The sequence below is a fragment of the Eurypyga helias genome, unplaced genomic scaffold, assembly GCF_000690775.1.
Source record: "Eurypyga helias isolate BGI_N326 unplaced genomic scaffold, ASM69077v1 Scaffold51491, whole genome shotgun sequence".
In the NCBI taxonomy this organism is placed as follows: Eukaryota; Metazoa; Chordata; class Aves; order Eurypygiformes; family Eurypygidae; genus Eurypyga; species Eurypyga helias.
Window position 1 is genome coordinate 932 of NW_010231197.1, and position 11,441 is coordinate 12,372.

Sequence of the window (11,441 nt, forward strand, 5' to 3'; positions counted from 1 at the left end):
GCTGCTCAGCCTCCAGAGCCATCCTACTGTCAGGATGCACCAAAAAGAAAAAGAAAGGAAAAAAAAATAGTGAGCACTTCTTAAAAAATGAAGAGAGATCCACTCCAGAAGCAGATTCTCTTCTCCCTGCCCCATCAGTTACGTTAATTTTCCTCTTCAAGGATCTGTTGTAGTTTTCTTACTCTGCCTAGTAGCAGAGACCTTCCTACCCCATTATATGACAGAGGAAGCAGCCATTTACTGCTTGCTCCCTGTGGCCATAAACACATTTGTTACTACCTTCCAAGCAGCTCCCACCTATTGTCTGAAGGTCAGCCGACCTTCTCTCCAGATCCAGAGACCACAGTGACAAGTTAGAGGCTTTATCAGGTGAAGCACAAGTCAAACAAGGGGATTCCCTGAGCTCGAACAGCAACTGATGGTTTTAGCATGTTTGGCCAATGCTTTAAGAGAGAACATTTACTTCATGCTTGTGCTGTGCTAATATATGCTCTCCAGGGTTTTGTTCTGGTTTCTTGCTCCCAGAGGATATACCGCATTCTACCGCTATGTGATACTTACGGATTTCTTCCATCACTACTGTGTTGTCCATGGCTATATGTACTGCCAGTGAACTCCACGTATCAAAAGTTGCAAGTTTTCTATAGGAAAATTAAAAAACAAGTAAGCAAGGATTAGTTACAACTACAAGACAAAGATAGTGGTGTATCAGAGAAGAGAAACTGGATTAGAGAGGTTGGCTTCTGTCAATTACGCTGTATTCTTTTATATGTGTACCAGAGTTGAAGACTTCATTGCCACTAGTTACTCCAACTGGAAGAATAAACACTGTTGTAAATAGGGCCACACCTGGGAATTTGTCCCTCAGCAGCTCCTAAGTACAAGAGCCCTGGTGCAATCTCCAACTCTAATCCCGTAACCGTTGGTTACCAGAAAGCAAGACAGAATAAAAAATAAATAATAATAAACGAAAAAAAAATCATTTTCACTTTCCATGCATATCTCCTGATCTCCCATACCAGATCCTGGGCTAATCTGGCATATGGTCTGACCTAGGAAAGCTGCTTTTAGGCAATCCTAGCCTATTCCAGGGAGCTGCCTGCTCATCTAACCCAAGTGAGGGAAGAACGGTGACAGGAAGGAGAATGTTTCTGAAAATACAGCGTGCCCCAGTTATCACAGGCAGTCCGTGCTCCAGCACCGCGCTGATCCTCTGCCTGCCACCACGGAAGCCCGCAGCAAATATTAATGCTTTCCTCTGCTAATGCATCAGTGACGCGACGGCTTGCTGGCAGCTCTTCGACAACAACGACACTGTTGTCAGGTCGGCAGGGGCAACTCCGAGGCTAGCAGAGATCCAAACGGTGGCAACGATCATCTACTCTTGACACTTGCCTCTGGCCTGCTGCAGAGTATTGCACTCAGTTCTCGTGGCAAGCACATGACTTGTGGGACATGGAGACACATTTGGGGGGGTTGTCTTCATCTTGAAATCTGTTTTCTCTATCAGCCTGCCAACATCTGAATGAGATGGGCTCCTCTAACGTTCCTGCCCAAGCAGGTCGATAAAGTCAAGCAGGTTGCCTGCCAACTGCACTAAAACATAGCTGCACTTCAGTCCGTGGGCAGAAACCCGTGAGCTAAGAGGTACTACAACCCAAATGACCCCACAGCCTGGCTCAAAAAATATAAAGGAAAAACGCAGCACTTACTTGAGCACTTGTGCAACTGTGTTTGGTCCATACCACTGACCTATGGATTTTCCCTCTCCAACTCCCATCTGGGCTGCACAACAAGATAAAAGCAAAATAATTTAGCAAATTATTTCACCTACACTGTCTCCCTTCCTAATACGGGTTTGTATTTAATAGGAAAGAAACCTCACTTGGAAACAGTTTTGAGCCAGCAGAATCTACCCTTTCATGGGGCATCTTAGTGTAGATGGGAGACAGAAGCATGTCCTGGAGGACTGTAAAGCAAATCCTTTCCCCAAAATGCAGTAACACCGATGTTCAAAAGGCAATGTTAACCTCAAAAGAGATTTTAGTTGGTGTTTGATTACCAGACCACTCTGTAATCTGCCTCAACACCCTGCAGGAAAACACTGGAACAGGCTGCTTCTCTTTCATTTGCCAAGGAAGTTTCTATCAAATTGAGATCCTCCCTCAGCCCATTTGCTACTTCTGAGAGTTTCTTTAGTCAATCTGCTCATATTACGAGGTCCTAGTAAGAACAGCAGCCACACGTATTCTCTCACTTTAGCTAGCCAGGACATGGAAAGTGATGCTGAGTATAACCTAAAGCACTAGGCAAACCTGACCGCCTTTATGGACTCAAGAAGAAAAATCCATCATAATTAGTGGTAGTTTTACACCACAGCAGAAAACAAGCAGCATAATATCACGTACTACCTGACGTGCTCATTGGTTGCTAGGATTTTTTTGGCTAAGCTAGTAAAACACAGATGGAGTGATGTTCTACACTCAGGGGAAACCTAGACAGAGTATCTCCACACTCATCAGCGCCCAGACTCTTACCTATTTGGTGAATGGAGTAGTAGCTGTCTTTTTTGTCAACGAAGGCATTAAGAACATTGAAGTAATTATCCATCTGCCTCTTCCCTTTTATCCACCTCCAGTCTAAGACAGACAAGGGGATATATGAAACAAAACAGGACATTTATTAGCAACCATAGGCTGCAAGCTACAATTCTCTTCCCTGTGCATCAATAACTGACCCCAATTTCGTGTCGCTATCTTATTAGGCATCTGAGGCATTCCCAACACTGAAGGATTACTTTTAAAAGAAAAGTAAGTATTCTCACAGCTGCTGTAAAGGAGTATCACCCACAGAAAAGCAAACAAAAATATCAGAAAACACAAATTGTACCGCTATCCCACAGATGGGAAATAGGATTACAATTTCTCATTGACAAGTGTGAGCTACATATTCTGAGAAAAAACAGATGACCTCACTATAAAAATCATGCCCCACAGATTCAAAGGCCATCAACAAGTGTCTGGTGTAGCTGTTTACAGACCAAGCATGGGTAAAGCAGAAGAACAGAAGCATTGAGGGAGAGGAGACTACACTCAGTGAAGGCTTTGTGACAAAACTGAACTATAAACAAGAATCAATCTACTAAGTTGCATTAAATTTCAGCTATATTAAAAAAGCCTTCAAGAAAGATCTAGTTATGTACTTAGCTTAAGTGGATTCACCACATGACAGGGCTTTGCTTTGTTTTAAGGCTTGGACAACTGTATCTATGTAGAGCTGTAGACAGCAGGGAAAAACCTGCTGGAGCATTTCCAGTAGACTCCTCTCTCAACCGCCCTGAACTGGAGAAGGCTGAAGAGAAAGTTACAGAGCCCTCAGCAATTCCCAGCTCTGCCCTCGAAGTCAGTATGGGCTGGGCACTGGTTTACCTCTTCCCAAATGCCTGCAGACCAGGGCCTGAGCGAAGATCATCTGGCCACACCGCAACATACAGCCCCAGCCAGTATCGGAGGTGGGACCGGTTCCTCCTGTAAATGAGGGCAGAAAATAAATATGTAATGAACAGTAGAACAGTGCCAAGAGGGAGAAGGCCTGAAAGCACTGTAAGTCTGCACAGGCAGCAGGTTCACCCAAGAAATCAGGCAGGGAATAAGGACTACCTTAGCTCACATTCCCAAGGCAGAGAAGCAAAAACGTAGTTGTCAGTAACTTAATGGTGTCCCTTAAAAACAAACCCTCTAATGCTGAGAGGAAAAACCTTCAAAGGGAAATCCAAACAACTCAGCTGTAAAGAGACCTGAATTTCTCAGGACTAGAACAGCCCTTGAGCCCAGTTGCAGATACCAAGCCCAATTCAGAGGCACATTTCTACAGAGGTGCTTGTTACAGGCGTCTTCTTGCAATCCTCATCTTCAGAGGGCCTCATCATGCAAGACACATCAGTCCCAAGGAATTCCCACGTCATAAGCAGCTATGACTGGATGACATTGCAAAGTGAACAGCATAGCTAGGCCAAACCAAAAATCCCACCAGCCAAAAAAAAAACCCACCTCAGCAATGAAAAAAAAAGCACATCCTACATAATACTGGAGACTAAGCTAGATATTAGCTCATGCTGGAAAGTCTGAGACAAAGGCCTCAAGGCTGCAAGCATTTCCGTGACAGAACTTCAAAAGGAAACTGCCGCTCCTCCACTGAAGCTCTGGCTATTATTACAAGCTTCAGAGCTAATACCTTTAGTGTGACCACAGCAAGTGAGCTGTTGTACAAGCATGCAGGCAGCTGGGCCTTAGCACAGCTGGTAGAAGTAGTTTCTTTGTAATGCTGTTTTCTTTCGATCCCATGCAACTACTTTGCATGAAAAGCACAGGGAGAAAAAAAATCACCCAAGAGAACTATTTAACCAACTTTTGGATGGTGAGCAGCTATCTTCTATAATTTTTCCAGCAGTTTATAACATATAAAACATTCAAAATTGATAGTGCTTTACAAAATGAGCATGAGACAGTCCCCTTGGCTGCTGGAGACCTTAAAATATCTAAGTGGGCAAGCCCAGAGAGAAGTGGCCAACAAGAAAAGGGATGACTGGGAGAAGACAGACTGAAAAAGGAAAAGGTTTAGGGTTTGCATGTCATACAGTATCTATACTGTAAGTGGGAAATGACTCAGAAAATGGGATTTCTCCCTGCCCTCCACCCTTTAATAACTCACACAGACACCCCAATCATGTTTGTGAGCCACAGTTAAACACACGCTAACCCTTCAATTTCAAATGCATGTTTAACTATGGCTCACAAACATAAATTTAAAGGGATTAAACTGGACCAAAGATGTTTCATACTCTGTTAGGCAAAGGGTTTCCTAGTATGGAAAGAACAGAACAAGTCAGAAGGATCAGCTACCAAGAAGTCCCTTTTCCAAATCTCAGCTGTTTTCCCCATCAGCTCCAGGGGATGACACTGACAGTGGGGATGTGGATGGGGCTTGGAATCCCACTTACCTGCCCTCAGATACCCCTTCCACCCAGTATGCAAAAACACACCACAGAAGTGACCATGCAGAATCTTAAGGAACCAAGACATCCTGCTTTGAGTTCACTGGGAAATGTTCCTGGGGAAATGTTCCCATTATTACTACAGTCCCTGTGTTAACAGTCACTTCAGGCATTTAAAAAAGTCACCCACACAGCCCAGAGCAGATGCACAAAGGCTGTAATAGCTGTATCATATCTCTAGCTTCCATGTCTTTAACCCACTTCAAGCTCATGGCCATTATTAAATAATATTTCACGTTAGACTTATGCAGGACTTAATGAACATGAAGCACAAAAATCTTCCCATGTTCCTTCAAGAAAGGATATTGCTAGGTAGGCTCCCCAAACTCACTGTGTCCTTTTTAAAATCACCATTATCCCTCATGCCCAAGGGGATGAGGAATTCTTATTATCAGACAAACAAAAAGTCTATGCTATCAATTAAGTGATGTACATTTCCAGTTCCTATAACGAGAAGCGAATTAACGCTATGCTTGTGGGGACTGTTTTATTAGGTAGAAATAACCAGGTTATCACAATTTCCGGGATATACTTAGACTCATCCACAGTACCTACCAATAGCAGGGAAGTTCCGCCTGTAGGTGAACCAAAGCCGAGAGGTCACATCCAACAGGATCTCTTCTTTCTCTGAAAACGTTTCAGCATCCAAAGGTACACACGTGAGGGTAGCACCGAACACAGCTAAATCCATCTCTCACCTACCCGCCCTAATGACGAAGCAAGCTGCTCCTCGCTCAGTCTGTGTCCCCGGGGAGGCAAAATCTGGCTGAGCAACAGGACAGCGTTGCTGTGCAGAAGAAATTTTCTTTTTCCCCCAGAACAGCTGCGATCAACCCAAAGACGCCATGGCAAAATTATGAAGCAGTAAACCGTTTTCTTGCCTTTCCCCCAAGCTGTCTCCCCTGCCTCAACCCTCCTGGCCTCATGACAAGTCCCAGTAACTACCAAATGGTAACTTGCTGCACAAAAATATCCCAGAGGCCACAGAGGTGTCCAGACAGAGGGAAGCACAGCACTTACAGTGCTGACACTTAGTGCTTGCCGCTCTGCCAGCAAACACACACTCTGCAGTGTTCTTATAAGGTTTGCAGTCACCCTGCCACTCAGTAAGCAAAGTGCGACACTTAAAGTCCTCTGGAGCGTCACGACACGTTGCACTGTGCACGCAAAATACCTGTAAAAACACTGTATTTCCGGCCGAGGATCCAAACGGGTTCTTTGGTCTCAGGGAAGTCTTCATATTCAAACCTGAGAGTGTCATAGGTAAGAGTAGCTGAAAGAGAAAGAAGAAATTACATACCTTTCATAGCTTTTCCCTGTGTTTAAAAAAAATCATACAAAACTACATGTCAGAGCTGCTGTGGGCCAGCAATTTGCACACCCAGAGCACGTGGCTCTAGCTGGCAAGAAACGGTACGGCTGTGCCCCTGCAACCACCAGCTCTGGAAGGCACAGAGAGCAGAGGTAGCCCTGGCTCACTCCTGCCTGCTCCACAGACAGGAAGGCAGAGGGATTTCCAGGTGAGGTCAGTTCCAGGTTCTGCCACATTAAGATGGGAACTAAACCTTGCTCCGCGAGTCAGTCCCTTCCCCTCCGGAGGCAACGGATCCAGCAGAAGTCATCACCTGCACAGAAAGAGCCCCTGGTTCAAGGAGCAGCACTGCCTTTACAGATGCCACGCTAAAACCTGAGGAACACAGAGCTGTCCTCGTTCACAGGTGACAGGCAAACCTTATGTCTATTTTCCTCCACAGCCTAACATCCACCAGTGCCTAGATATCCATCTCCTCTCACACTACCACTACAGAACAACTCACCAGCACAGGCTGCCCCTGGATCAGGGCGGCTTAAGCTTTTGTGCAGAAGACACAGGCAACGGGGAGGTAAAATAAGGAGACTTGGATGAACTGTACTCCCCTAGGTCTGTATTTAGAAATAAGGCACTTGAAAATGGTCTTGGAACCCTGGAAATGAACCATCTGATTTTGCAGGTGTCAATTTTTTTTTAACACACTGCCTGTAAAATTTAAAGCAGAACTAAGTCCCACTGGTCTGTAGACGTTAAAACCATCACTGAAAATCTCTCTCACAGCAAACGCAATAGAACACACGGTGAAGCGACATGAGTTCAAAGCAGGGCAACGGACTAAACAACCAGAAGCTCCTCTCAGCTCCATTTTCTGTGAAAGCCACCACCCTCTGCAGTGCTTTTCTCCAGTGCTACCTACATGGCAGACCTCACCCTTCTCACGAGCAGACGTTCACAGAGGAGTTTCCCTCCCAGTCATTCCATGCTTCGCTTTCCAACGCATCATCTGGAGCGCCGGTAAATAACAACTTGGCTGATTTGCATCAACAATAGCTCCAGAACATCACCACGAGGTTCTGCTCCCCATCCTTCCAGACATATAGGATATTCCAGGTTGTGCTCAGGAAAACAAGCTATGCAAGACATTTCAGCCTCCCGTAGGTACCTCATCAGCCTTCGGTCCCTGGGCTCTCCGACCTGCCATTCCAATTGTCAAAGAAAATTCATAAGCAGCAGCAGCAAGACAGCAGCACCAAGAGCAACTGCTGTTAAAGGAGGAACCCTGGCAATAGGGATGGCAGTAGGCTCCTAAACCAAATGTTTAATTAGACTCTGGACCTAACCCTAGCCCAAAAGATTTAAAGAGTGTTCGCTACCTGAATTAGGCTATAGACTGTTTCGGGCACATTTAGGATAGCATGGGCCACACGCTCACCAAGCATAATGAATCCCCAGCAGGCCACGCTTTCCGTGCCTACCTTTACTTAACAGCTTGCCTTGCTTTCACCCCTTTCTTGCTCAGTGCTGGAGACTGAGAAGAGAAGCTGTGGATGCCCCATCCCTGGAAGTGTTCAAGGCCAGGCTGGATGAGGCTTGGAGCAACCTGGTCTAGTGGAAGGTGTCCCAGCCCATGGCAGGGGGGTTGGAACTGGATGGTCTGTAAGGACCCTTCCAACCCAAACCATGCTATGATTTCTTTCCAGGAAAGAAAGCAACGTGACTTTTGCAGATGCTTTCACATACGCATCGCTTTCTACTTTCTCCCACAATTTTCAGAAGTTTCCCTTTGGGGTGAGGCATTACCAGTTTATTCTGACAGCTCAAAGGCAGCCTAGTTGTTAGGATGTTTTAAAATTCGGTGCGTTACCAGATGCAATCTTAACATAAAAACTGAAGTTCTCAGATCGGTTTTAAAGCTCCAAGGAATATTTTGCAATTTATTTTGTCAGTTCTCAGGTTTGCCATGAATCCAGTTCTCTCTCAAGAGAGTCCCAAATAACTTAAATAAAATGCCTGAAACCAGGATGCTACACAGAAGCTATCAAGCTACACATCATCCCTCTTTCCCCTTCCTATCAAGGCTTCTCAAATGTCACACCCTCTGCTGCTCCTCATTTCACAGGGCACCAGCACAGGATTGGCAAGAGGCAGCTTCCCTGCAAGGATCTGCCGGAGTCTTTCCCCTTCAATCAGAGCTAGGAGAGAAAAGGGTCAGCAGGCAGGAGGGATTCCCAAGCTGCCTGCTGGACCAGCTGCGCACACCAGCTGTTGAGTGCCGTGATGCCGCACATTCGCGAGGAGAGCCCCAGGCTTGCAGTCCTTCAGCAGAACGCCCAACATCTGGGCTCTGGGCAAAGGTCCTGTTGGTCTAGCTGTGCACCCGAAAGATGGCCAGACCTTAGCACGTATGTTGGGTTTTTTGGAAGAAAACACTTGCCACCACCCGAGAAGGCAGAATGGCTGAATGGAGGAGTTAAGGTTTTGCCTCCACGGGGAGGAAGATTCCAAGCGATTGCTCCGTGTTAGTATCAACAGCTTCACAACATGAGCAATAAACTCCCCACAAGGCTTGAAGCCACCGTTTCTTTTACAAACATCTACCTTCCTATGCCTGGGCACTTTTTCAAACCTACATCCATCATGCTATTGCCCAGATGAGCTACACAAGCCAGTGGGACTTAAACAATCCAGACAGGGGTACAAAGAGTGCCACCGCTTGCATAGGAGCCTTTCTCTCCCTCTTACAGTTAGTGACAAAGGGTCTGAAAATAAATAAAACTGGAAATTCACCGAGCAGAAATCCTATTCGAAGATGCTCCTTTCAGAGCTGCAAGAGTCAGGCGAGATCAGCAAATTTCTCAGGCAGCTCTCCAAAACTTCACCTTCAAGAAGCCCTCAATCTATTTTCAACACCGACCTCCAAGCATCCAGGACAGTAGAGCAGCAGCCTCTGCAGAAAATCCAAGCGCACGTCAAACACAACAGTTCAACTTCTTCCAGCGCACGGCGGGTTTAGTTAAAAAGCTCAGCGTTTCAGCCCGGCAAAGCAGGCCCTCAGCCATGCTGTGAGCGACACGAGGTTGGCCAGATCCCTGCCCCATGGGCACGCCGTCCGCAGGGGTCTGCTGTGGTGTCCCAGAGCATCTTCTCATCCCACACCTTCCTAAAAAGCCCTGACCAAAAAGGTAAAGCTTTGTACACGCTGCTACAGAAAACACCCACATCAGACAACCTAGGTGAAAGCATCCAAACTAAACCTGCAATAAACACCGGCATTACGCCCGAGCGATTGAGTTCCCTCCCACTTCTGTGCACAGGGTTAGATCTGCTCAGCTATAAGATGCCAGGCCACATCACAAAAGCCTGCCTTGTACGAAGCACACGGAACCAACCCTTGACACACCCAGTGCGTGCCTGCAGCAGCAGCAACTTCCCATACCAGTTTACTAATCATGACTGGTGCGAGGATGTTGAAAAGCTACACAGCACTGTCTTGACACAGACAACCATCTCAGCACAGAGGATTAGGGTAGAGGGTGAAATCTTGCCACCCTTCTTATATTCTTACGCTGTACAGCGGAAGAGACGAGCTAAAAGCGTAACCCCAACATACAATAAGCTCCCACGTAAGAAACCAGAAGCGCAGCCAGGCACGAGGGAGCAGACCTCGACTGGGGATGGCAGTCTGCAAACGTGCTGAAGGCAAGCATCAAGACCTTGACAGCCCCTAACTTTACCTGCTTCAGCAAAACCAGAGCTATTTGTTTTTCTATCAACTCTGGGAAACAAATAACAAGTCAAAACTTGGATGACTCCAAAGTACGGAGAGTTTTCTGCAAGTGGTTTGCACAGCGAAACAGCTGATGCTCACTCCAACAGCAGTCATCTTGGCTATGGTTTGCCTGCACAGCTTCGATGCTTTGTCAAAAACCGCTGTGTACAAAATACTGAAGCAGAAATTTGGAGCACCACACTGAAGGAAAACCAGGCTTCTGACAAAGTAATGCTCCGCAGGCAGCGCCTGCAATGGCTTAGAGACATTTTTCCCCAAGTCCTTCGGCCTCCAATTAACGCTGCCACCAAATAATCAGAAACGGGGCAGATGATCACCTCCCGCAGCTGATAAAGGTACATCACCGGAGACAGAGCAGAAAGGAGGAAAGCTACTGGATGTAGGATGTTTCAAAAGAGAATCCAGAAGAGAAGGTAAATGTGTTGTCAAGCTCATTGCTGAAAAATGCCTAGAAACCAGGTAACAGCCTGAACCCTTATTCCTAGCCTTTACAGAAGAAGAATTGTCTTTTCTTTTCCCCTAAGCTCTTCCAAACAAGACAAATCCTGATTATCTAAGCAACAATGAGGAGTTAAGAGACAGACAGTGAGGAAATTTAGTCAGCTGGAGATCAGCAGTTCCTTGGAGGCCTAGAGCAAACAGTTCAAAGTCTGCCTGTCAGGTCAGACCGTCTCAGGACGCAGAGGGGCTTGAGGTCTCTGCTCCAAAGCCCAGAGACACACCTCCTCTGTGCCCAGAGGCGATCCAGCCCTACTGTCCATCACAGCAAGGTTTTTCTTCCCTTGATAAGCCTTGTAGCGCTTACACAAGGGGAAAGCAAACATATCTCCCAGCTCGGGTTGTGCGATGTCACTTACTGGGACGCGTTTTGTTCCGAGGTGCAAGCGCCTGGATGCAACAACGTGCAAGGACACACCAGGCACAAAGCGGGACGCTATCAACCGGATGGCACTGACAACAGCAGCGCCGGCACCCAGGATAAAAACAAGCTAAGCCAGCAGTCGGGCAGGACGAGTTACAGACTCCGTACACACGCTCGCCCAACGCGGAGGTGGAGCCCGCACAGGAAAACGTGTGTTATTATGGAACAACGCTTCTCCCTGCCGAGAGCGGATGAAAGCTGTTACTACGCGGAGGCTGGAAGGAAGCAAGTCCCAACAGGCTACTTTTTTCTCCCCCAAAAAGTCTCCATCGCCAACGGCTTTGGCGGCGCTCTCAGGGACAAGCGGCCCAGCCGCCTCACCCCTCGCCGCAGCAGGAGGCGGCAGCAGCGCCCCGGGAGCGGA

At 46.8% G+C, this 11,441-nt stretch overlaps 1 protein-coding gene across 1 annotated transcript; it reads right to left on the bottom strand.

The window, feature by feature from the left end:
• Positions 1 to 561: 561 nt before the first annotated feature.
• Positions 562 to 6,326, bottom strand: LOC104516578 (cysteine protease ATG4B-like; the record flags this gene model as incomplete). Its single annotated transcript, XM_010160952.1, has 6 exons — positions 562 to 641; positions 1,713 to 1,785; positions 2,538 to 2,639; positions 3,429 to 3,527; positions 5,609 to 5,680; positions 6,228 to 6,326. Coding segments are annotated over 6 exons (525 nt in total), but the record flags the coding sequence as incomplete, so codon positions are not given.
• Between the last annotated feature and the right edge of the window lie 5,115 nt (positions 6,327 to 11,441).